At 39.2% G+C, this 25,179-nt stretch overlaps 2 protein-coding genes across 2 annotated transcripts in view; both read right to left on the bottom strand.

Moving 5' to 3' along the window:
* Nucleotides 1-15,466, bottom strand: part of raver2 (ribonucleoprotein, PTB-binding 2) — a gene marked incomplete at its 5' end in the record, with an annotated part of 50,743 nt that extends 35,277 nt beyond the window's left edge. The window contains 3 exon segments of the mRNA XM_079460435.1: nt 9,851-9,917; nt 15,141-15,443; nt 15,446-15,466. Coding sequence (XP_079316561.1) covers nt 9,851-9,917; nt 15,141-15,443; nt 15,446-15,466 — 391 coding nt within the window.
* Nucleotides 15,467-18,099: 2,633 nt separating this feature from the next.
* cachd1 (cache domain containing 1) overlaps nt 18,100-25,179 on the bottom strand; it is a 64,509-nt gene continuing 57,429 nt past the window's right edge. Inside the window, exons 23-27 of the mRNA XM_079460848.1 lie at nt 25,004-25,155; nt 23,457-23,618; nt 22,546-22,623; nt 21,556-21,657; nt 18,100-19,613 (exon numbers count right to left, since the gene is read on the bottom strand). Of these exons, the coding sequence (XP_079316974.1) occupies nt 19,366-19,613; nt 21,556-21,657; nt 22,546-22,623; nt 23,457-23,618; nt 25,004-25,155 (742 nt within the window). The 3' untranslated portion in view covers nt 18,100-19,365. The remainder of the gene's footprint in view (nt 19,614-21,555; nt 21,658-22,545; nt 22,624-23,456; nt 23,619-25,003; nt 25,156-25,179) is intronic.

Below are 25,179 nucleotides of genomic sequence, written 5' to 3'. Positions count from 1 at the left end.
TGGAGCAGTTAAATGCTAGCATTACCCAGCCTCGATATTCAAATGCTTTCTGCTCTACAGCAGACACGACTTTGGCCTTTGTCCTCTTGCAAGTGCATGTTTAAGTGCGAGAGAGTGTGTGTTCATTCTCTCAAGCCGCCTACATTTGCCACCGCATCAATTAATGATGATCTCCTTCTGTTTTACCAGCATCAGTCATCCGGCTGAAGTGGTCATCGGGCCTAGAACTAACTCCCACACGCTCCCGTAAAAAGCCCCTCTAAAACTTCAAGTGGACAACGAGACCCCCGCGCCACCATTGGATCCATTTGCGGCCCCCTCTCTCAATCTTCATCAGCTGTGAGATGCATGCTAGGGGATTGTTCCAATGGAGTGCTCGTGCTGTTTGGATAATGCACATTTAGTCATCACCTACACGTATGCTTTCAATCATCACCTTAATAAAAAGGCAAATCTGGTTAAACCTATCAAGAACATGCCTGGGTCATATATTACTTTGGCACCAAAAAGAAATATAAAACAACAGTTTGATTGAAGATAAAAAAATATTTTTTGAGATCACCAGAATGTTTTGCACTGTGGTGTTACTTTTATGAAAATGAAGTGAACCAACGCTGAATCCTCTTTACCGTACTTACAAAAAATCCCAAATATAACACATAAAATTTTTTTGCATTTTAAATGTAATTGTAAATCAAATAAATTTCCTATCAAAACCAAGCCACGCCCCCTTTTAAATGTGCTATTCTTTGTAAATACATCACAATACAGAAGTTAAAAGCAAATTCGATCCACCCGGAACATCATATGACCACTAGTCGCAAAACAAGTGTTTTTACAAGTGTCAGCACAGGAAAACATAACTCTTCTCTCCTAGTTTTTATATCTCAAAGGGGCAATGGCAGCATGACACGTGCGGTCAGTGTGGGCAGCGCTTCCTGCCTGTCCTCCATTGATCATACACGTCACATGCCGGTAGTTTTTACGCCTGTGATTTGTCACTGTACGCGCTGATGAACCGTCCTGTTGGGAGTACGTGCGAACGCTCACACGGCAATTAATTTCAGCGCTGTAAATCAGTCATTTGGAAACTGGGCATAGAAAACAACGCCGCACATAACAAGAGTCGAGGCGTGAAATGACAGCATGTGGGCTTCTAATGGTGTTCTTCTCCTCCCTTTGGGACTGGAATTCAGCTGTTATGTGTGCCGTCTCCCTGCGTAATAAGCCACTGTTGAGAAAAATCAGTCAAGTTCTGTCAGGGGATGAGAAAGATCTTGAGATGTTGTATTGATGCTGAGTGTTACACTATTGTCTCCATAAATGTTTGAAGGATTTGTACAGTAGACAATTGTGCATTCTAAATATATTACTATACTGACAAAGTAGAAAAAAGGATTTTAAGAGGAGCAAGGGTGTTCAAAGTATGTAGTTACCCAATGCTTCTTTAAAGACAACTTTAAAGACAATGTAATTTTTGGGCAGTGAGCAATGGTGACATTTCAATGTGATGAAAAGCTCAGGCTTTCAATTTCTGTTAGGTGTGTAAATTTTTATTTATGTTCATTTTGTTCTCATACAGCTGCGGAAAGAATTATTATTTTCAGTTGATATATGATAATCCTGCAGGGACTCATATAATATGGTATAATTTATTCCAATTATATATTTCTCATAGCACTGCTAATGTGCCCCAGTCCTTCTGTACTATTAGGGTTTTTCCAATATTGTCCGAGCTCTAGATAAAACTATACATTAGCTTGTCCTTTATGTCACCTTATTGTCACCATTATGATTGTTCATCAGTCACGACCAGCCTGTATACACCACTCAAACCAACACAAGAGAGAAAGTGGGTCTAATCACTTACAAGAACATAACCGTGTCTAGTTTTAAAAATATGCCAGTGTACTTCACAAAGGTCTTATGAAAGGACTGCAATAAGCCCCTCTTGATCAGATCCAGTGACGTAGTTCATAAAAGAAGATCTTTGACGTTCGATCAGAAATAATTGGGCACACTGAGCAGGGATTATGAGCCTCAATACGGCTAAAAGGGAGAGTCCCAACATGACTTAAACCCTGTGAAAACCTACAGACCTTTTGACTGCATTAGACAGAAAGAAAATCTTTAGCTGATGTTAATAGGTCAGGTCTAAATTTCTAAATGCAAAAATGATATTATTTCAGTATGAAGGTTTAATATATATATATATATATATATATATATATATATATATATATATATACACACTCACCTAAATGCAATTATCTAATCAACCAATCACATGGTTGTTGCTTCAATGCATTTCGGGGTGTGGTCCTAGTCAAGACAATCTCCTGAAATCCAAACTGAATGTCAGAATGGGAAAGAAATGTGATTTAAGCAATTTTGAGCGTGGCATGGTTGTTGGTGCCAGACGGGCCGGTCTGAGTATTTCACAATCTGCTCAGTTACTGGGATTTTCACGGACAATCATTTCTAGGGTTTACAAAGAATGGTGTGAAAAGGGAAAAACATCCAGTATGCGGCAGTCCTGTGGGCGAAAATGCCTTGTTGATGCTAGAGGTCAGAGGAGAATGGGCCGACTGATTCAAGCTGATAGAAGAGCAACTTTGGATGAAATATCCACTCGTTACAACCGAGGTATGCAGCAAAGCATTTGTGAAGCCACAACACACACAACCTTGAGGCGGATGGGCTACAACAGCAGAAGGCCCCACCGGGTACCACTCATCTCTACTACAAATAGGAAAAAGAGGCTACAATTTGCACGAGCTCACCAAAATTGGACAGTTGAACACTGGAAAAATGTTGCCTGGTCTAATGAGTCTCGATTTCTGTTGAGACATTCAGATGGTTGAGTCAGAATTTGGCGTAAACAGAATGAGAACATGGATCCATCATGCCTTGTTACCACTGTGCAGGCTGGTGGTGGTGATGTAATGGTGTGGGGGATGTTTTCTTGGCACACTTTAGGCCCTTTAGTGCCAATTGGGCATCGTTTAAATGCCACGGCCTACCTGAGCATAGTTTCTGACCATGTCCATCCCTTTATGAACACCATGTACCCATCCTCTGACTTCCAGCAGGATAATGCACCATGTCACAAAGCTCGAATCATTTCAAATTGGTTTCTTGAACATGACAATGAGTTCACTGTACTAAAATGGCCCCCACAGTCACCAGATCTCAACCCTATAGAGCATCTTATGGATGTGGTGGAACGGGAGCTTCGTGCCCTGGATGTGCATCCCACAAATCTCCATCAACTGCAAGATGCTATCCTATCAATATGGGCAATATACATAGATATGTATAAATACTGCATGTTTATTTACAAGAAAAGACCTGAAAAATAGATATTTGTGTGTATTAACCTAAATCAAGATTCTACATTTTGTGTAAAATGTATGTCATAAACTGCTGTGAGACTAGGGCTGGACGATATGGCCAATATTGTTATTTAAATATATTTCTTCATTACGGTCGATAGGATATGATTCTGATAACAATATGAACAATATTACAAAAAGCTTAATGTAAGACATAAATTGAGAGAGCCCTCTGATATGAACAATAAAATGCAGATCCAAATAATTCGAGATGCCAGCAGTGTGCAAAGCAACATATGATAAGAATACAATCTTTTTGTATAGGACAGTTCCCAAACATAAGCATTATTAATATTTGTTACCACCTGTGTTGATAAGAGCCTACTGAGCCAAGTCTAGTCAGATCACGGACGATTTTTTGATTTGCATGCGTCTTTATTACTGGACAGTGCAGACAAAAGTCCCATTGTTTAACCTTTATTCCCATGCCCACCAAATCCATTGTCATCCTGCTGCCTGTCCGGAACACCACACATTCCTTCAGAATTCCATCCCGGAATGGATGGCACTATTGAAACAAATGAGCTTTTTTAACTCTACAGTCTAACCGTACTGGGAAGATCCAGGGTGGTTGATGAGGCTTTATTAAGTGTTAAATTAACATGCTTTGTTTCCCAACATGCAGCCATTAACAACCGCATTTAATGCGGAGAGCCAATTTGTTGGGCTTACTGAGGCGAATCTTGAGTAAACTTTGCATAGGAGACGGAAGATAATAAATAATCCTCATTACCTTAGGAGACGAGGCAACAGCCAGAAGCAAAATCCCCCTACAAGAGTGTGTGTCTGCACTCACACAAAACACACACACACCCTCTGTTCTGTAATTATGGGAAAGAACTTCTCCGCAAATGACTTTTAAAGCCACCATTAGGAGTACAGAAATAAGGACGAGCAAAGTGGATTTCATGTGCACAAATGTTACCGGAAAAGCCATGCAGTCAGATAAACGTAAGGGGGGGGGGGGGGGGGGGGAAGGGAAAGACTCATCCCTAATGGCCTTTCTAGACACGAACAATTCAATTAAATACACTTCTGTTTAGGTTCTCTTGCATTACTTTATGCACTTTTCTCCTACAGCATCCCATTTGTCTGTACTGCATTAAAGACGACAGATTCCTGCATGGAGAATCCCCAACACAATAATAGCATGCTGGCGTTTACTGCGAGGATTCTTAAATACACGGATGAAACAGATTCCAGAATTGGAAAAATAAAAGTGTATGTAGAGGACTTCAGTAGTTTGGCTGATGTTAGATTTAAAGCAACACTTTGTAGTTTTTCGACCTTAAAATAATGTCTCTAAAATTATTTCAGTGGTAAAATAACTCTTAACCGAAGATTTCTATTGCCGCTGATATACCTCTGTAAGTTCTGTGTTCGGGTCGGTACACATAGCCCCGCTTATACAGTGACATTATTTACAACACTGGTAACAGAAAATTATGCTTATCAACCACATGGGGGAACCCATGAGCAAAGGTTTGAAAGTGTTGCTTTAAACATGATTCATTTGGTGGAACCTTGTGCTTTCTCATTTTTGACCATTCGATTCAATGCGCAAACACGGTCACAAATCGCTAACAATGTGTATCGCTAACAAAACTGTTTTTCCTTTGTGTTTTATAAAAGTTTCATGTACACCAGTCAGCGCTGTCAAAACGACCTGCGCTTATACAAAGCCATGAAAATAAGTAAAGACACTGTATTAGACATGCAAGGCTGGAAGTTGGTGAGGTCACTTTGTTAAGAAACACTACGTGCCTGCGCACACACAAGTTTAACCCAATTATGCTTTTTAGTACCCCTTCCAACATATACAGTATGTGTGTCTACAGTTCTTACTTCTGTAAAAATATTTTTTACAGAGCAACTATAAACAATGTAGCTATTCCATAGAACGCAAACCAGTGCTCTATTTGCTTGAGCCACCCAGAGAATTCGAAAGTATCTGGTTTACGTTACCATTCCCATTTATATAAAAGATTCTGGGGGTGGCGCTACCTTTTTCTTCAAAACAACAGTATTTATGTAATTCCCACCAGTGTTGCAGAAGTTACAAACTTGACCTTAAAGTAATAATGAATCAAATTTAAACATTATTTTTATGTCAACATACTGCTATTGTACATAAAGCCATCTGAAAGCCCTCAGACAACATACCATCACTCATTACTAGATTTTTCCTCTCTAAAGTACATTTGAGGTCAGGAATCATCATTGTTAATCGACATCAGCAACATTCCACTAAGTGAACAGCACCGGTGCAGCCCTGACGAGAAGCTGCTTTCCTTTCCAGGCAATCCAAACATTTATAAAGCTGAAAGATCAGCATCGGCTAAAGAAGAGAGCTGTCCACCAGCCTTGTTTGGCATTTAAAGATGGGAGCCATTTAGGCTTCAGCAATATATAAGTCTGTAGGATTTAAAAAACAGAGCATTCAAATATACATTCAGCATTTCAGAGCGATGCCTGTTTATTGTGACATGCACAAGTGAACCTCTATGTTCTTCTTATCGTATGGAAGAATCGGAAACAGAAGGAAACTGACAATACAAAATTATATTGATATCTGAGTCACAATGCGTTAATAGAAAGTCAGTAGAAAATATTTGCGGTACTTTTAAGTCAAACAGCAATAATGAAGTGTGGGTCTATACTGCTATAGTACGCTTTGACTCTTACATACTGTATGTGGATACCTTTGTCAATTTCTATTTTATTCATAGTATCAGAATATAGTTTACAGTGAAAACTAGATCTTTTTAAAAGGTATACTCCACCTAAAAATGCTGTCATGAATTACTCATCCTCAAATTGTTCCAAACCTGTATAAATGTCTTTGTTTTGAACACAAAGATATTTGGAAAAATGTTAGCAACTAAGATTTCTGAGGCACTACTGACTACCATGGTAGGAGAAATTGTATGAATTTAAGAAAACAAACACTTCTGGGGCTCCTCTAACAACCATTTTTGACTAATCCAGAAATCTCAATGGCTAACAGTTTTCTAAATATCTTTGTGTTCAACAGAACAAAGAAATGTATATAGGTTTGGTACTCCTTGAGGTTGAGTAATTCATGACAGAATTTTTATTTTTATCCCTTTAAGGGTTCTGTTTAACATTATTGCCTATGCATTGAACATTAATAGTCTAGAACAATGGTTCTCGACCAGGGGGGGCGCAGGGGTAAAGCAGGTGGGGTGCGACGGTTCCCCGAAACGTCAACCTTTGGCACTCGATCGCGAATGCACTGTTCCGTCTGAAGCTGCGCATGTAAGCAGCCACGCAGACTCGTAGGTCCTGTGCAGTGCATTATTTTTGTTTTGGAGGGCAGCTCTTCCCTGGCAGGACTTAAAAGCATATGTTCAGATCATTTATATGCCTAGGAACATTCATAATGCAGTTCAATACAACTATACCATACAGAGAGAGAAGGGGGATGTGTGTAGTTCCCTTACTGTATGCCTATAGCATTGGGAATATCAAGAGCATATTTCAGTTCTGGGCTGTATGCCAGACAAGAATTCTTTTTCCGTAGATTTCGTTTTTTCTTCATTTTTCACTATCATATAAGCTGTCATTCTTTTCCTCTACAGTCTCTATCAATATTTCCTCGCCTTTCCTCATTTCCTCTCTTGGTAATTCATTATTCTTTTTCACACCCCACGGATCTTTTAGTTAAACTCGACTCCAGCCAAAAGTGCGGTTATACAGTAGTTCCCCAGCAAGTCTGTTAGCGTCGTAAACGGTTCGGTGAACTTTTAAATGCTTCAACAGCGAAATGGATTTGGGGACGGTATTAAAGGGCAGAGGTGCAGATCAACCATTCCAGCTAACCTCACGCCGGCACCCTTGACACCAGAGCTTCTGCTAGGGTTCTGGCAGGAGGTGACAAGCCCTGAGCGGCTGGAGGATGAGATCACCGCTGCGTTTCACCTTTATCCCTAGATACTGCTAATTAGAGCATGTGAGAAGGCTTGCAATGCTGCCCGGGGTTTAAGGCACTGACGACATTTAGCGGGACCGGATCCTAGCATTACTTTAAGGTTGATAATCAGCTATAGGGTTAGCACTAGACTATACAAAATACCTCTGTCGATCTGCGGTTGTATTTGATGCAACCATGCAGTGTGTGCACACAGCTACCTTCCAGAAGAGCTTGTTTCATCCACAATCGAACACCTGCCTGTAATTTTCAAGTGAATTCTGTTTGGTGAAGTGTTTTAGATACTCTGCGGAATGGTGAGCTTGGTTCAGGTGAATGTGATTTCAAAGAGAGCAATACTATGGTGCTTTTCCACTGCATAGTACTGCATGGAACTGTGCGGTACAGCTAACTTTTGGGGGGTTTTCCACTGGGTACAGTACCTAGTACCTGATACTTTTGACCTGATACTCAGTTGAGGTTCCAAGCATACTGTACCGAAACCAAAATGGGACGTGTTTACACACAGATCACTGATTGGTCAGAGAGAATCATTCCCAGGGTCATTTGATTTGCACATGAATACGCATTTTAATACGTAATATTGGCATTATTTAAATACGTTGTGACAGCAATATAGCGATTGAGACCCTTAACGCAATGCTAAATGCTACATTAGCTTACCCTCGTGCACCAAATGATCATTGTCTGCTCTTTGCTGTAATATTTCCCAAACTATCTGGTATTTTTAGCAGTATTTTGTTTTGACAAATACTCATCGACATGCTCCATATATCTCCTGTGTTGTGTGTGTGTTTCTGTCGCAATGATGTTAGTGCAGTAAAGGCGGCGCAACTAAGACACAAAAGTTTATAATCCCCACATTGAAGCAGTACTAAACTGCTATGGAAAAACAATCTGACCCAATGTGAAGTGAGCTGTACCGAGCGGAGTCGTACTAAACCTGACGGTACGATGCAGTGAAAAAGCGCTATTATTGTTTATCCTGGAACAAACTTCCTATTTTAGGGTAAGGTTTATGGGTAGTTAGGTTAAGGTCTGGTTAGGTTGGGCAAATCACATTGTGTCACACAGAACAGATGCATCTGATGAATGCTATTACACTGAATTATTTTGAAGCTTTGAATTTAATGGTATTATTCTTCATCACGATTTTTCATCTTTTGTTTTTTTAAAAGAACATGTATATAAAAAATAACACAATGTCATTTAATTTATTTTAGAAGCAAGATTTTTATTATGGCATTATGTAAGCCGCATTGTTGATGGAAATTATGGTATTTTTACAAGGCTTGTTGTTCCAATAACAAAAATACTCATTCAAAACAAAACTGTGCATTAAGAGTAGAAATGTTCATTTTTTTGTAACCGAAAAGTTTCTTTTGGGTCAATCAAACTTAAAAAAGCAGGTTGGCCCCATCTCATAAATAGGACTCTATATATTTTATGTTTACTAAACTGAATGTTATGAAGGTTATGATTGTACCAAAATTAGGAAGTAGTCTGTCTGTCATACTCTGGAAAAGGAACGTCTATTTGCCTTTTCTTTGTCTGGTGCGATATGCTAGTTGGTCAATGAAAACAAAATAAAACAAAACTATAACAAAATTTGTTTTAAATGGATAAGTAATTTAAAATATTTAGACAAATACTACAAAACTTTCATGCTTTAATTAAATAAATGTTTTACAAACGATGCAAAAAAAGAGTAGAAAGTATAAATAAAAATGCTTCTATTTTCTAAAACTGAATTAATGGAATGTACATCTATGTTTTACATTACTTTAACAAGCTTAGTTTTTAAAATGAGGGGAAGCTGATGAAACAGCAGTTATTTTGGTACAATAAATTTGTATTTGTTCATATTTAGCTGATTAGCTAACATGAACTAACAATGAACAATACTTTTACCGCATTTTTGTTCTTATTATTTTAGCATTTATTAATAAATGTATGAACATTTTAACTGTTAACATTAGTAAATGCACCTTGAACTAACATGAACAACTGTACTGACATTAACAAGGATTATAAATCCTGAAAAGTTCTATTGACCATTGTTAGTTAATGTTAGCTAATGCATTTACTTATATTAACAAATAAAATCTTATTGAAAGTGTTAAAAATCTTTTAGATGTTAGAACGTTACAATCATTCATATAAGCAATGAGTGGTTTAAGATATAAGACAGTTATACACATGCTTATTTGTTTAAATATTAGTAGTATATACTGTATAAAGACATTTCACCGCCACATAAAGTAATAAGACTTTGAGCTTCTCTTTACTTCAGACATACAGGCAACATTTATGTACTGTAGCTAAAGGGCTGAGACCTTTCGGCAAGATAGAACAATTTCACACAAAGTGCTCATTCATGGCTGCACAATCTCAGGTGCTGTAAGTAGGCAAACGTGTGCTGAAAGAGGTCTGGATTCCGATGGCTCCGAAGAGAACCATTAGATACATGAGAGCAGTAGAATGACTGAAGAAGGCCAATTACCTGTTCCTTTGTTCCGGTCCACAAAGCAGTATTTGAGCTCGTACTCGCGTAGAATGTCATGGACCTCCTGTGAGGGGTTGAGATAGAGAGAAAGATGGGTGAGAAAGTGGCTCTCAAAGCAGCAAAAATGATGAATATGCATATGAAAATGTCACAATCGCGCTCGGGCAGTTGAGAGCAACCAGGCTATGCCCTAAGACTTTGAACCAGGTTTCTTTATCTTTTAACAAAATTTTGGGCTAAACTCTTAAAACGTACAGATGGTGTGGGCATGAAAATGAGGTGACCATCTACAGCCACACACCCACTGTCCACTGTTCCAGTATTATCAGATAAACACTCAAATATGCCGTGTCATAAATCTCTTCCTTTTATGCGCACAGCAGGCCCTGCTGTCAGATCTAGCACACGTGTTAAGGGAGATAAACCAGAGGTGCCCACACTGCCTTTGTGTTTTCACAAAAGGAACATCCAAAAGGACACACTTGAATTATGACTAAAAATGTAGTTCTTTATTCAGCAGGGGACACAACATACAGTGTGGGACCGCTATTGTGGCTGTGCTGGATTACTCTTCTTTGTGAGATCTACTTTCATGACATTTCAGGGGAAACAAACTGTTCTTTGTAAGATGCTTGTGTAGGCTTAAAGCTATCTGCAAAAACACAATGGTACCTGCTGGTTTGGAACAAGCAGGCAGATCAGAAATGCGGAGGGACGAATGTTTTTGTTGCATGATGTCATGAAATTTTGTCACAAGAACCTACTAAAATTCCATTTTATTTTAACAAAAACTTGAAACATTAAAGGGATAGTTCACCCAATAATGAAAATTCTGTAATCATTTACTCGCCCTCAAGTTTTTCCAAAACTGTATTAAAATCTTTGTTGAGTTGACCTAGGGCTCTGCGGAATGACAGAATATGCCGTTACGCGGGATAAAATGTCAACCGTAAGAGTTTCTTCTTTTCTGCATATTCCGCCGAATGTAAATTAGTAGGATTGGTTAACTCGGTGCTCTGCAAGTTTGGAGTTATTATGAAAAACCATGTGAATTAATGCAACCATAACAAATTAACCAATCCAATACTCTTTTAACGTTCTTTCAGTCTGTAGTTTTGTGATACGCCCCAGTCCGTCACTTTCTCTCTTACCAGCAGTGCTCGTGCAGAGGTGCAGGGATCTGCACGTGCATATAAAGAAAGCTCATAATCACGTATTTCACAAGTCCGATTGTTTTGTAAAGCTGTTAATAGTTTTACTTATGTTCAACTTTAGGCGAGCAGAGGCGAACTAGCGTTGCAATGGGCGATGATGCTCGTCGCATGTGCGCTTTGACGTGACGTGTCGCAAACCCACATTTTGGGAGCGCGTGTGGAGTCACCAGAGACTCTCAGTGCAAAGACAAGACCAAGAATAAACAAACCTGAAGACAGAGAGACGCAAAACACTAAAAGTGCGCATCTAATAGGGAGAAGACCTACGGTACAGACCCCATGAACACCAGTTTATAACACCAGTCATAGCCTACTGTACTCTCATTGTTTGTGCATATATTCATAGTTTATATTGAGGTATAAGATAGAGAATTATAATGGGAGATTGTTACCGTAAAATACATTTTTACCGTGAAATAAAAAGACTCATTCTGTGAAATAGATTTTTGGTCATTCTTTTGAACACAAAAGAAGATATTTTGAAGAATGTGGGAAACTAAATAGTTCTGGGCCACCATTAACTAACATGTTCCCCTACTATAGAAGTCTAAAGTGCCCCGGATCTGTTTGTTTACAAACATTCTTCAAAATATATTTCTTTGTTCAGCAGAACAACAAAATTTATGCTGGTTTGAAACAAATTGAGGGTGAGCAAATGTTTTTTGGTGAACTATCCCTTTAATCTCCTTTAATATGTTCGATACCACTTAAACTGAATAGACAAAACATACAATCATTCTTATTTAAATATAATATAAAAATATATAAACTACATGTTTAATCTCAATAATGACTGCCTCCCCCTGTCTCTAATATGTTAGAGTCTTCCTTAGTTATGGCTGTCTCTTAACACAGTGCATTACACGTCCATTACAATGGCCCATAAAAGGGCAGAAAGCTTAAGGGAGCATCCAGAGACCTTAGGAGATGGATCAAGATGTCAGGATCAGCATCGCTGTGTGTGCATGTGTACAAACTTCCATTAAAATAAATAAGCTTGCTACTAACATCTGGAATATTTGATGGCTAACATAGATGGAAGGGAAACTGAATGAATGTCCCTGCTCTTGTTCACCGGTGTGTTGTGTGCATGTAGCACAGGTTACAGTGCTACTTAATCAAAAGCTTTATGAACAGACTGTCTGTGTTAACAAGGGGAAATTACAAAAAAGGGATGTTAAAACAAAATAAAGGAGAGAGTCATTTTTCAGAGTAAGAATAACTGCGTACTTGTTAATCATTTGATATTGCTCGCATTTATTAAGAACTCAGAGACACTTTCGAGATGAGAGTGCCGAAGGCAGCAGGAACAACCTGAAGCAACGTCAAGTGGAGGCTGCGCTATGTTGAAAGATACACCCAGGGAAAAGGATGCTCTCGAGAGAAAAGGTGGGCGCCAGGTATGTGACGGGACGGGGCAGGAGCCGTCCCGGTGTGACTCGACAGTGGTGTTGAATGGAGTGGTGCCCAATGTCCTGGCCTCCCTGGGTTGTCCCCATCGGGTTCACTTTTCTTAGGAGGTGGTATACAGGGAGTCAATGCTCTCCTCAACCCTCCTACCACGCCTAAAGAGGGGACACTGGGACCGCAGCGGGATCGGAGGGGGGGGGTCTGCTGGGAAGCACACGCTTCTTCACCTGAATTCCCTTATTCCGAAGAATAAAAGGTGAATGAATGAGCATCTTCCTTTTATACCCGTATGTGCGGGGTGGAGACTGGCGTGCCGTGCCAGTCAATCAGAGTTAGAACTAATGTTAAGACGGAAACAATTGCTAGACATTGAAATATTTTAATAAGCATTTTGTATTATTTGGTCTATTTCCCTTTGAAAATGGGGCTTTGAGAAGCATGATTTCTACACATTCAATTATATAATTAAACATAATGCATCACAATTCTCCGCTTCTCTACAATGACAAAACACATCGCCCCCTACAGATAAGCAGGTGGTATTTTCAATAAACAATCAGGATGGCCCATTTTTGCTGCTATAGTTGCTCCAATGAACACATGATGAAAGTGAGGTGTGTGTACATAGAAGAATACCAGGTAGTAGAATAGCGGTAAAACACGTTGAAATGTGAAAAATAAGCGTTTGACACAGGGTGTGTCCCAAGTCAACAGCCAAAGAGATGAGAGGACAGATGAAATCTTCATACGAAAGGGTAATGAAAACAATTGATTAGCTAGTGACACTGGGAAGACATTAATAATACTTAATGACAATTATACAGTATTTACTTTGAACGAAGGTAAACGAAACCCATTTGTAATGATTTTCTCAGTTTGTTGTTGATTCTTTGCCATAACATGCCTTTACTTATTTTAAAACATTTGGCATATTTTCCAACATATCTGCATGTGGTAATGTTGTAAGGATTCAGAAAGTGCAAGGACCTGACCACGCTCAACGTCTTGACAACACACCCAAGGAGGGGATGTTACAAAAGGAGAGAATAGTACTGGCCAAAATATGAAGCCTTTTCGTGGTGGTTAACTGACTTTATTTCTCCTTCTCCCCACCTGTGACTACCCTGCTCCTAAATAATTCAGTATAAGGCACTGTATGAATGAGAGAGAGAGAGAGAGAGAGAGAGAGAGAGCGAGAGAGCGAGAGAGCGAGAGAGAGAGAGAGAGAGAGAGAGCGAGAGAGAGAGAGAGAGAGAGAGAGCGAGAGAGAGAGAGAGAGAGAGAGAGAGAGAGAGAGAGCGAGAGAGAGAGCGAGAGAGAGAGAGAGAGAGAGAGAGAGAGAGAGAGAGAGAGAGAGAGAGAGAGCTTTGCCCGACATGAGTTCCCACTGTAAAGATCACAGTTCTTTTGTGCACCTGACACTCTCAACCAAACTGCAACAATGTGCAGTGCTCTCTGAGTTCATATGTGTTCGTAGTTAAAGATGAAATAGCAGTCACGTGACTCACAGGAGTTTGCTAGAATATTGCACTATGATTAATCACCTCACAAAGCAATAATCGCGATATGTGCGATATTGCAGAGCAGCCCTTGCATGTCAAAATGCGCACTCAAAACGTCCCGCCATCTTTTCAGGAGATTAAATATTGACTTTTCCTGAAAATAAAACAAATCCCTCGAGGTTCCAGTTGCGCGACATGTTTAATGACAATAATAATAATGTGGTAAAACTTTGTAGGAAAGGCCACAGGCAGCAGCAGCAGCAGCAGGCACCTCAGCCCTTTGAAATGAGAAAATCTCCCACTCGGAGTTTAGCTCACCGACGTGCGGTTTTCTCCGACTCAACCTTGAGCCTTGAATTATTGAGCAAACACGCGTCGAGACAACACGTAACCACAACTGAACGATTTAAAAACCGCGATGTTTTGAGTTCATGTGTTCGTCCTGACAAAACATAGCAGTTACACAAAACCAAAGATATTCGTCGGCCAAAAACTAAGATGCTGTCACTTTATTAGGTATTAAATATCCGTTAGACAAATAATACATGACAGTTGGTTGTTTATTTGCATGTTTGAATGACATTTAGAAATTACAGGACACGGCGAGCAGCTCATTTTTAGCGGAGCTCTGCTAGACGAGCTGCGCCGAGCCGTCAAAAGTGCCGCTGTGGTGATATATTAGGCTACTACTACTAAATATTTTAACGTTTTAGTTTTACTTTAGAGGTTTTATCATACTAAGTTACTTGTTTTGTGTTGTTGTTAATTGGATAATGTTTCGGATAACACGCAAAACGTCAAAAGTTAAGCGTTGATATGTAAATAAATATACGTATTTGTTTATCCCAATATCCCTTTCAAACTAACAGTTTTGTAAATGATACCTTCTGATAACTCTCGATGTTAGGTCGTGGTCTATTTATTTATTTAGGCTGAAATGCATAAACTGTAAGTTAGCAGTGTTGTGCCGCGTAATATCAGGTGAATTGTTTATACACTGGATTTAACTTGCGTAAAAAATGTAGTTTACGCGCCTTAAACAAACTAACAAACGTGCTCCGTGTCGTAAAGAAACCTCACCCGGAAAGTTATTCTCTTTTTCAAAGAAACTAGTGAGCAGTGTAACTTTCACCTGTCATGCTATATATTCAGTTTCTCTACCTGGTTCGTGGTGTCCTGTGGCAGGTTCTTAATAAGGATCTTCCTCCTGTTGCTCAGCTCTCTGCGAGTTTTCTGCAGCCGTCTTTCGATCTCGTCCGGATCCAGTTCCGGTAGATCTCTGAGGATGGCGATTCCCTCAGATGCTGCGTCCTCATCCTGTCGGCTCGCGGGGCTGTCGGACTCCGGGTGAGGTGAATTTTCCCGCTTTGTCGCGTGTACGCACGGCGGCTGGATGGATGGAGCGGCCGCCATTTTGCAGCGCTCGGTGGAAAGTGAGTCGGAGAGAGCGGATAGGTGGGCGTCTGAGTGCCTCTAGTCAAACCCATCGACGGCACACTTGAAAGTAACGTTAGTGAGAATCATCCCCACCACAGTACAGCTGGCGACCTCCACCGATAGAAACCTAAACTCATTCTGCCTGCAAGGCTGGACAGCAAGCAACATTGAAAGCATCTTTAAAATATATATGACGCGTTTAATTGGATAAGAGCAATAGCAGGATGATTATTGTAACAAACCAAAAAAACAACTTCAGTTGTACTTCTTTAATAGTAGGCCTACTTCTTTAATAGTAGTTTAATACTAGCTTCAATGTTTTGGTTTATACGTGTACAACTTTATTTCTCTGGTTTATACAAATATCGTGCGCTTGGAGAGATAAATGGTATATGTCTGGTAAAATATCGGCAGATCCTTAGATTGGTTATACTGGATGCGATGTGGGAATGAATGACTTTTGCCGCCTCACGTGGGTGTGCTAAATGCCATCTTCTGGCAGACTTTATCACAGGAGTCGTTATAATGTCCCCGAATGAACGCTTTCAGTTTCTAGCAACACAACCCACATCAACAATATTTACAGACTGCGTCTGACTCTTTAAGAATCGGGATAGCCCATTGTGAAAACACCCCACTCTGGATCTTATTCTGGACACGTGAACGATAAACAAATAAAAGTTTATAACAGAAAGCTGCCTAAGTGTAAAAGCTAAATCTATTTATAATGGGGATCGTATCGTTTTAATGTATACTATAGTGTGATCTGAAGGAATGACGTAGGCCCTAATGATGTAAATGATTGACGGCTGGAATTTGTCATAGAATTGTAGAAATATGGATTTTGCATAGTTTTCTTCCACGTGAGTAAATCCATCATTGTCAACGGACGATTTCCGTCGCCGTTATCACCCTTCTAAAAGGAAACTCACATACAGGTGGATGTGCGTTGGGCTCAATTACCTGAGCATGAACCCACGGCCGTGTCTAACGCGAGTGATTCAGCGCCTCTCTGAGTGGGATTGAGTGGAGACCAGAATAATTCAATGGCTCAGAAAAGTAGCGCGTGGGCGCACGCGCGAATGCCGGAGCCAGCAGATCGCGCATCTGGGACGTGCTTGTGTTTATGTAAAGGGATGATGGGAACCTTGAACCCCTCGCCGCGAGCAGCTCCGAGTGTGTGTGGGCGGTGGTGTGTTTGTGTGGTCATAACCACTGGCGATTATTCTTTTTTGCGTAGACAATCGTGCGAATTCAAAACCAATGTACACTCAGGAATAAAGGTTCTTAACAGTGTTCTTTCGACTATGTAAAAATGACGGAAATTATTCTTCGAAGAATCTAAAATGTTCTTTAGGTAACCAAAATAGCTCCCGAAAGAATTTAATGAGTGCATGCATATGTATTATTAAGAGATGTAACAGAAGCGAAGGCGATAAGTGAATCCAACGATCGATCCATTTTTGGAGTCCCCCCTTTGGTGCCAACTGACAGTGCTCCACTTTTTGTGTCATCGCGCGTTCCAAACATTCCAGGATCGGTGGTGCAGTAAAACATAACAAATGCGTATTTTAACACCAATGTTTCTGACATTCACTAATAATTGTCATGCATTATTATTACATTCACTAGTGCGTAAAATCGTCTGTGTCATCTGGACCGTGTGCGTAATTTGCGATGCTCACAAATCTCTCCTGTATGTCCTTGTGCGCAAATTCTTCGTGATCCAGTCAGCGACAGCAAGCGCGGAATGTCCTGTACTTCACACAATCTTTAGTTGTGTGTGCGCCGGACACCAAACCTGCAAATGTAGGCCAGAAATGGTCTGATGGTGTCCTGAAGGAGGTTGTTTGAGATCGGTCTCATTTGTTAATCCTGCCCCATTAACGCCTTTGGCTATTCGTTCAACACTATCACCACTGTTATATCGATGCAGTGACTAACACGAGAGACCTGAAACCCAGATCTTGGGTTTGCAGTGTTAGTGGGAAAAGCATAATACCCTGAACAGAACTATAATAATGTATATTAAGAAATATACCCCAAAAGTTTAAAAAAAATGTAAATTTAGCACCACAATATATTTGTATAAATAAGTATTGAAATTACCTGCTGATTCTTAAAAATCTTTTAAGAATTTTTACATTCATCTTGCAGCAGATCTTAGTTTTACTTTTACTCGCACCTGCATGTCATTCCAAACCTGCAGTATTTGATTTTCTTGTTTTCTGCAGAACACAAAAGATATTTTGAAGAATGTTGGTAATCAGAAAACATCGGCCCCCAATCGACTTTCATTATATGGACTCGAAGAAGAAAGTCATACAGGTTTGGAACAGCACAGGGTTAATAAATGACTTTAACATTTTAAATGGTGTTAAAACCCCTAAATCATATCTGCCATTGTACGAGAACTGGACAGAAATAATGAACCTGACTTCTAATGTGTTCTGAATGTGTGCTTTTTTACAAAAGTGCCTTGGAATGGTTTGCTTTCCTAAATGCTTCAAAATATACTCTTTTGTGTTCGACAGAACAAAGACATTTATCAAGCGGTGTTTCCTACTATCGTAGTCAATGGTGGCCAAGAACTGTTTGGTTACAAGCATTCTTCCAAATATCTTTCTCTGTGTTCATCGGAACAAAGACATGAATACAGATTTGGAACAACTTGAGGGTGAGTAAACGAAGACCGAATTTTCATTTTTGGGTGAACTTTTCAAGAGCAATAAAAACATGCTACAGCTCCCATAAACAGAATTCAATAAAACAATGACAAAATAAAACACTCCTGGCGAGGATTAAAGGTTTGTAGTGTGTGACACATTTATAGCTACTTTGTTAAACTTTAGATGTATATACACAGTATATCATTTCATTCTGAAAACAATAGTCACAGTCCTTCTAAAATCATAAAAGCACATCGTCTGCACTCGGCAGGCAGGCAGCTGAATGAAAGTGCACATGGGTTTAAAAGGATTTGATCACGGCATTCCATCAATACTGACTAATGATTTAAAAAATAACATTAATGGATATAATCCATTTGTACCATCATGATCACGTAAACAAGCACCGACACGCACATTCTTTCTCACAACGAATGTAAAATAATCGGGCAGACAAAAAAAACAACGAGAGCTTATACACACAGTGGCGAGACTGAGCATAGTCTCTCTCCCAGTCATCTTTAAAATATTTCAAATAACTGTCAGTGGGTTTGGAGACAAAACCCATGTGGCCCAGACAACCTTGGTCATGTTGCAGTGTCTGAAGATAAACCTTCTCACACCGTCACAAATGATACACACACAGAACTAGCAAACCGGAGAGTGACAGTTCCTCTGAAAACAACACATTTCCAAGACTCCAGTCGCAGATGGTCGGACTCTCTCTGATGTGCAGCACAGGCATTCATGTCTATTGTGCCTTGGAATTCTTTGTTTACCCGCAGGAAAAGCTCATGGCACTTGTATAACTCGAATGTGCCATGAATCGAATCCTTCAAGGCTGCTACGCAGTCTAGTGAAGGAAAAACTAGGGCTGCATGTTTAAAACGGACTCAGGGCCATGATATTCAGTCAGTCATATCATTTTTTTCCCCATTCATTTATCTCCATCTCCAGTTAAATAAATAGTAGAAAAATATTCCTTTAATCTTCATTGTTTCCATGGAAAAAGAAATCTTGAGGAGCTTTGTATGGAACCGCCAACCCCCCTCTCTAATTGTCTCTAAAGAGGCCAACTGTTTGCCCCATAGTCACATACCGAAATGCCCACCATCCACTACCCATCAGCAAGTTCCCCGAGAGAAGGAGTTCTGGTTCTCTCCTCTCTCCTCTGGAGGATGCAGGGACCAGAGGGCTAATGCTGTGGTGATGGATAAAGAGCGAGGGTTTGAGATCAGTGGCATCAAGGTTGGTGGTTTGGGAGTCACTGGTGGGCGGGATCAGCACTCGGCATCTACGCTGTGCACTGTGACGGCCGCCTGGAGATGGTGTGTGTGCAAGTGAAGGGGGTGGTGTGTGCGGGGGTGCCGATACGGGTGGAACTTGTGGCTGAGAAGAGCAGCTGTCTGTGGAGGTGTATCCAGGTCAAGGTCTTCATCATGATTGCCCACGTATACGCCCGCTGACAGAGGATCGTTGTTGCAAGGAGGGTTCTCGCTGTCCTCTTGAGGGCTCATGGTGCTGTAACCTGTGTATGAATAAACAAGAATCCTAGTCAAGTCGACAAACGTACACAACAAGAAAAATGAAGACAAATCAACACAAAAGTTAAAATCACTCTTTGAATTTACTTTAAGTCTTCAATGTTTTAATCTTAACAGTTTTTTTTAAACAAAGCAAGATAGCTTCTAATTTCTTCTAATCTTACCATCCACACATACAGTATAAATATATTTTTTAAAGATTTAAAAGCAAAACTAAGATATGAATCTATATAATAAAATGTTTGTATGTATGAGTAAATAATGACAGAATTTTATTTTTATGACTATCCAAATTCATTTTCTTCTGCAAAACCTTCCCGGTTCCTTTTAAGGCAACGATACACAAGACAGTAAGATGAATTAGATGAAATAAATAATAGACTAGAGAGTTGCAGCTAAATGCACACATCATAAAAGATGAGCTCTAAAATAAAATAAAAATACTGAGGTTACGTATGTTACAAAACAACGTCCTGAATAAAATGAATGAAGGTACAGTAGTGTGAAGAAAGGTCCTGTCCTGCTGTCAATAGGACAAACGTCCAGCTGCATGTGAAGGGATTTAAAACGGGATGGGAGGTGAAGGAAAGGTCAAAAACCTCTCATGATCCTGACTTTGATCTCTGACTTTGAGTCAGAGAGCACATTATACAGCCCGTATGGGTGCCAGACAGCTTCAAAGACTACAGAATAAACAAATCCTGATTTTTAACAATTGAAATGTTATTTTAAACATTTAATTATGTCTAAATCTATGACACCCATTATATAACGTCAAAATATTTGCCCCTTGTACTTTATTATAGTGTTTGTCTTACCACAGAATAATAAGGTGGTAAAGGAATAGTTTGCCCAAAAATAACAACCTACGCATATACATTTTCTCAAAGAAGGATATTCGGAAGAATGTTTGTAATGGAACAGTTCTGGGGCACTATTGACTACCACAGTAGGACGAAAACCTACTACAATATTCAATGCTGCCCCAGAACAAATTTGCGGTGAACTATCGAGGTTGATTTTTTCAAGGTTTGAAGGAGGTTTCGACCGAACTGATTTGTTTTTATGTGTTTCCTAATGGGGCCATTAAGTCATTACTGTCTGCTTTGAAATAATCAATAATGTGAAAATAAACCTGCAACTGAGAATCGACTTTAAAATTCTTCTGAGTGTGAAGTGACTGGAAATCTTGGAAGCTGCATCAAGATCTATCCCTAAAACATTTCAAAGAGCCAAGCTTGCAAACAAGTAGAGCTAGGATCTCAGTCCCAGCAAAAAAAAAAAAACACACCTCCTGTTTGCTTTAGATCTCAATCTAAAGCTGCTCGTATCTTTCAGAAAAGAATTCTGCGTGTTGGTGGAGCGGTAATGAGTCAGAGCGCACAGGAAAAGTCTTCAACGCAGTGTTCCCGCATACACACACAAGCTCAAAAGCCAAATCGATATTTCTTTAAAACGGCCCCTTAAGCTGAATGACTGAGCAGGCAGTCGGAGGCGACCTTTAACCCAGCCAAATAAAAATACAGCAAAGAAACTTTCGAGAGACTTTTTGTGCGAGGTCTTTGCCATCTCTAACTGTTCCAGCTATCTTTCAATCCACCCACTTCTTTGCATTATATTCCTTTAGTTATCACGTTGCACCTCTCCTCCTGGAATAGGGCTGCCCTTTCTCCTCTTGCCGGTTACACAATGAATTCTAGAAAGGCTCGTCCCTGAGGGGAAGGCGGATTTAGCATTGCACTGTGGACTCCATGTAACCCAAGCCTTGAGATGCCAATGAAAAAGAGGTTAAACACAAGCGTATACTAAGGTGCCGGGGTTGGCTTTGCTCTATTTCTTTAATAAAACTCGTCCTATGTGATGCACAATATTTTAGGGGTCCTACCTTCTTTTTCCTTTAGAGTTAAAGAGAAGATACATTCTTACCGTGGTCACTTTCTGTCCCTGACCGGCCCCAGTATCTCCGCCTGCGTTCCGGACTGTGTGTGTGCCTTTCAATAACAGCGGCAATGAATCGAGTGTTGCTAACTGCAAAGACAGACAGAAACAGAGCCAAATGGTCATATAACAAGAACACACTCTGGTCGGTGGATGATCTGAGTATGAAGTAAACGCAGATATTTCTAATAAAGTCAGGATATACTAGAAATGAACTTTCAGTGAGGAAAACTTCAAAAGGTCGAATCACAGAATGTTTCAGGTTCAACAGCTTCAATAAGCTCAACTGAAAGGGGATGTAAACCTTTTAGAAAAGTGAAAATTCAGTTTATAAAATCAAACAAATTCAATGACATTTATTGCAGTTTTATAAACTGAAATATGAGTTGCAACATTGCTTTAATGCTCATGTAGATCTCTACTACTCAGAGGATGTGTTTGTATTTTATAGTCATATTCCAATTCATAGTCATTCGTTTAGAAATCTTTCCTGTAATAATTTTAGATCTTATATCCATATTGATTGATTTTGCGTTTCTGTCAATGGATCCTCCAAAAAATACATATTGGACCTTAAAAAAGCTTGAGATATATATTAGATTTTTAGATATAAAACATAAACAAATGGAGAGAGTTATCATATCAGAGTTAAAGATAAGATCCAGTCTAACCCATAAAGCCGTTTCAGGCAATTATCCAAGAAGAATGACATGGTACTATTGTTAGCGTGAATGTATGCTCTCTGCTCTAGCAGAATAAAACATCCAACCATACACAGAGACTGTACGATTATCATCCATTTGAAATCTGATGCACTGAATCAGCGAAAAACAGCATTAACTATACCAAGTATAAAACTCTGATGTACTTACACAAGTATAATTTTATCATTCAGTATTATTATTAATGCTGAAATGGGCATTTAAGGTATTCTGTTTGTTACTCTGTGCCAGCGAGGCAAACAGACGGGAATCTTACTTATGCCTCTGTCTTCATGACTGTCTTCATCTCTGTCATCTCGCTCGTTGTCCAAGTTTGACATTCGCACGGACATCTCTGGAGAGAGAGAGAGGGGTGAGTAGAAAAACAGAACAGCTATATATAAAATATATTTTGATGAAAGTTGGTAACTGAACAGCACTGGGCCCCCATTCACTTCTAATGTATGGACACAAAACCAATGCAAGTCAATGGGGGCCAGTTAGCAACATTCTTCAAAATATCTTCTTTTGTGTTCTGCAGATGAAAGAAACTCATACAGGTTTGAATTGACAAGAGGGTGAGTAAATGATGACAGACAATTCTGTTGTTACAAACCAATATGACGTCAATAGGACATCAATTGGAATTCCATAGACTTTATTTCGGATGCTTTAATTCGCCGAATGTTCATCAAACATAAAAACTGCACATGAGTTGGATGTAAGATTCCAGTCTACTCAGTAAAACAGACTTAAGGTGCTCCATCTCAGACATTTATGTTAGCTCAAAACAGATGAACAATAGCTTTTTCTCATAGACTGATTTCGAAAGTAATTAAAAATTGCAACAGACCATCAAGTCAAAGAAATGCTTTCTAGTCTTAGGTATGCACAACTTGAAGATGAATATGGTTTGGGTGTACAGTAGGTAAGCAACAGCTAGAAACGCAATTCAGATTTTTTAATTACTTTAATAATACAAAAATAGGAGCAATTTATCTCTCTTCCCTTTGGCGGCCAACTGTAATTTTCTATTAGTTCAGAAAGTATGTAATTTTTGTTACCGAGCCTTTAAAAAAAGTGTGTAATTCTGTGCCCAAAAATGTCTTGAAATCCCTAGTAACCACATTACAGACTCATCCCTTAAACATATGTAAAAGCATGTCAAGTGTCCAGACGGTATCACACCTTGTGCGGCCAGAGGGGACATGTGCTGATGGCTGCGACGGTGGATCTGGTGCCTGTAGGCATACACAGCCAACACCAGCACCATAATGCATCCCATAATGCCTCCTGCCACTGGCCCCACTGGTGCACTCTTGATCATGTTGAGAGATGCCACCTCCTCGTCTGCATAGAGATAAAGAAACGCCAAAACATAATTTTAAGACATGACAAATTGAAGGAAATAAACACCATAATATACACTATAATATAATATAAGCTGTCAAAAGGTCCTCAAGGTAAAATGTGTGACTCTACCCATAATTCTGAGTCCTGTGTATAAATTCTAATCTTACTTTTACAACACGTGTTTGTTTCAATCTGACACAGCACACAGACTAAACGCAATAAACACACTAAACATAGTAATAATATAGCAGCAATTTACATAAATTCTGTTTCATAAAACCGATCGTTTTGACTTTAAATTCCTGTGCAAAGTCTTTAAAATCCCTCCATTTAATATAAATCGATTTAATAAGCAAATTATTTTAAAAGCATCGCAATTAAAATGCACCAATGTCATATTCTGGCATCCACAAACAGTCTAAACCTAAAGTATGCAACTAAAACATATCCTACGGTTGCATAACATATTGAAATATCGCAATATGCATATCATAATGGTTTAAAATGTTCAAGATTTTATTTGTAACATACACAGTTATATAGAGAATATACAACCAGCCGTGAAAATGTAGGTCAGGTCAGCTCCAAAGACAGTGCAAGTATTATAAAATACAAAAACAAAAGAATATAATAAAGATAAAGGTATATAGTCTATGATAGAAGTAAACTGTAAATATTTACATGAGCAGGAATCTGTAAGATAATGTGCAAACAGATAGTAACACAAGGTGGTATGTATATTTGCTATATCAAATTCTGAAAGTTATGAATAGTCAAAGTTTTATCGATAATGAAAAAAAATTTTCAATGTGAAACATGTACTGTATGTTATATTTCCAAATGCATTTTCATGAACGTCAGTAACCAAACAGATCTCATCCCCTATTTACTGGCACAGTAGGGAAAATAAATAATATGGGAGTCAATGGGCTTTGATATCTGTTTGGTTACTAACATTCTTCTAAATATCTTCCTTTGTGTTCAGCAGAACAAGTACATTTATACAGGTTTGGAACAACATGTAAGTAAGTAATGACAGAATTTTCCTTTTTGGGTGAATCCCGTCAAAGGATTATTTGATAAATTATAGCACATTTTAGGAAATTATCGCATTTTATTACGCACCCCTACTATATACTATATACACTATAATGCTTTTTGGAAGAAATTGTTTTCACATAATTATTAATAAGTTACGTAACGTGAATATTGGTGTATTTAATTATATTGCTATTCCTGCTGTTCCAAACTAAATAAACAAACCACTAGACGGAGCAGGTAAGGGGGGCATAACGTATGACATCTTTGGTCTACTTGCATTATTTACATTATACTATATGTTAATAAACTGCAGTAACAGGATTACAGAAGCTTAAACTCACCTATAAGGCCAAGTCCATCCATATATGGACTTTTGGCACCCACTATCCCTCCAAAACACTCTTTCTGCAGGGCACAGTAGGGTTTATCAAGGTGGGTCTTTGCGTCGCTTTCCACCGTACACCACTCGCAGTCCAGAACCCCAAAACAGTCACTGAAAGCGCACAATTAAAACATA

Source organism: Barbatula barbatula (assembly GCF_947034865.1).
Source record: "Barbatula barbatula genome assembly, chromosome: 7".
In the NCBI taxonomy this organism is placed as follows: domain Eukaryota; kingdom Metazoa; phylum Chordata; class Actinopteri; order Cypriniformes; family Nemacheilidae; genus Barbatula; species Barbatula barbatula.
Note: the sequence above shows the minus strand (reverse complement) of the source record. Positions and strands in the feature narration are given on the sequence as shown.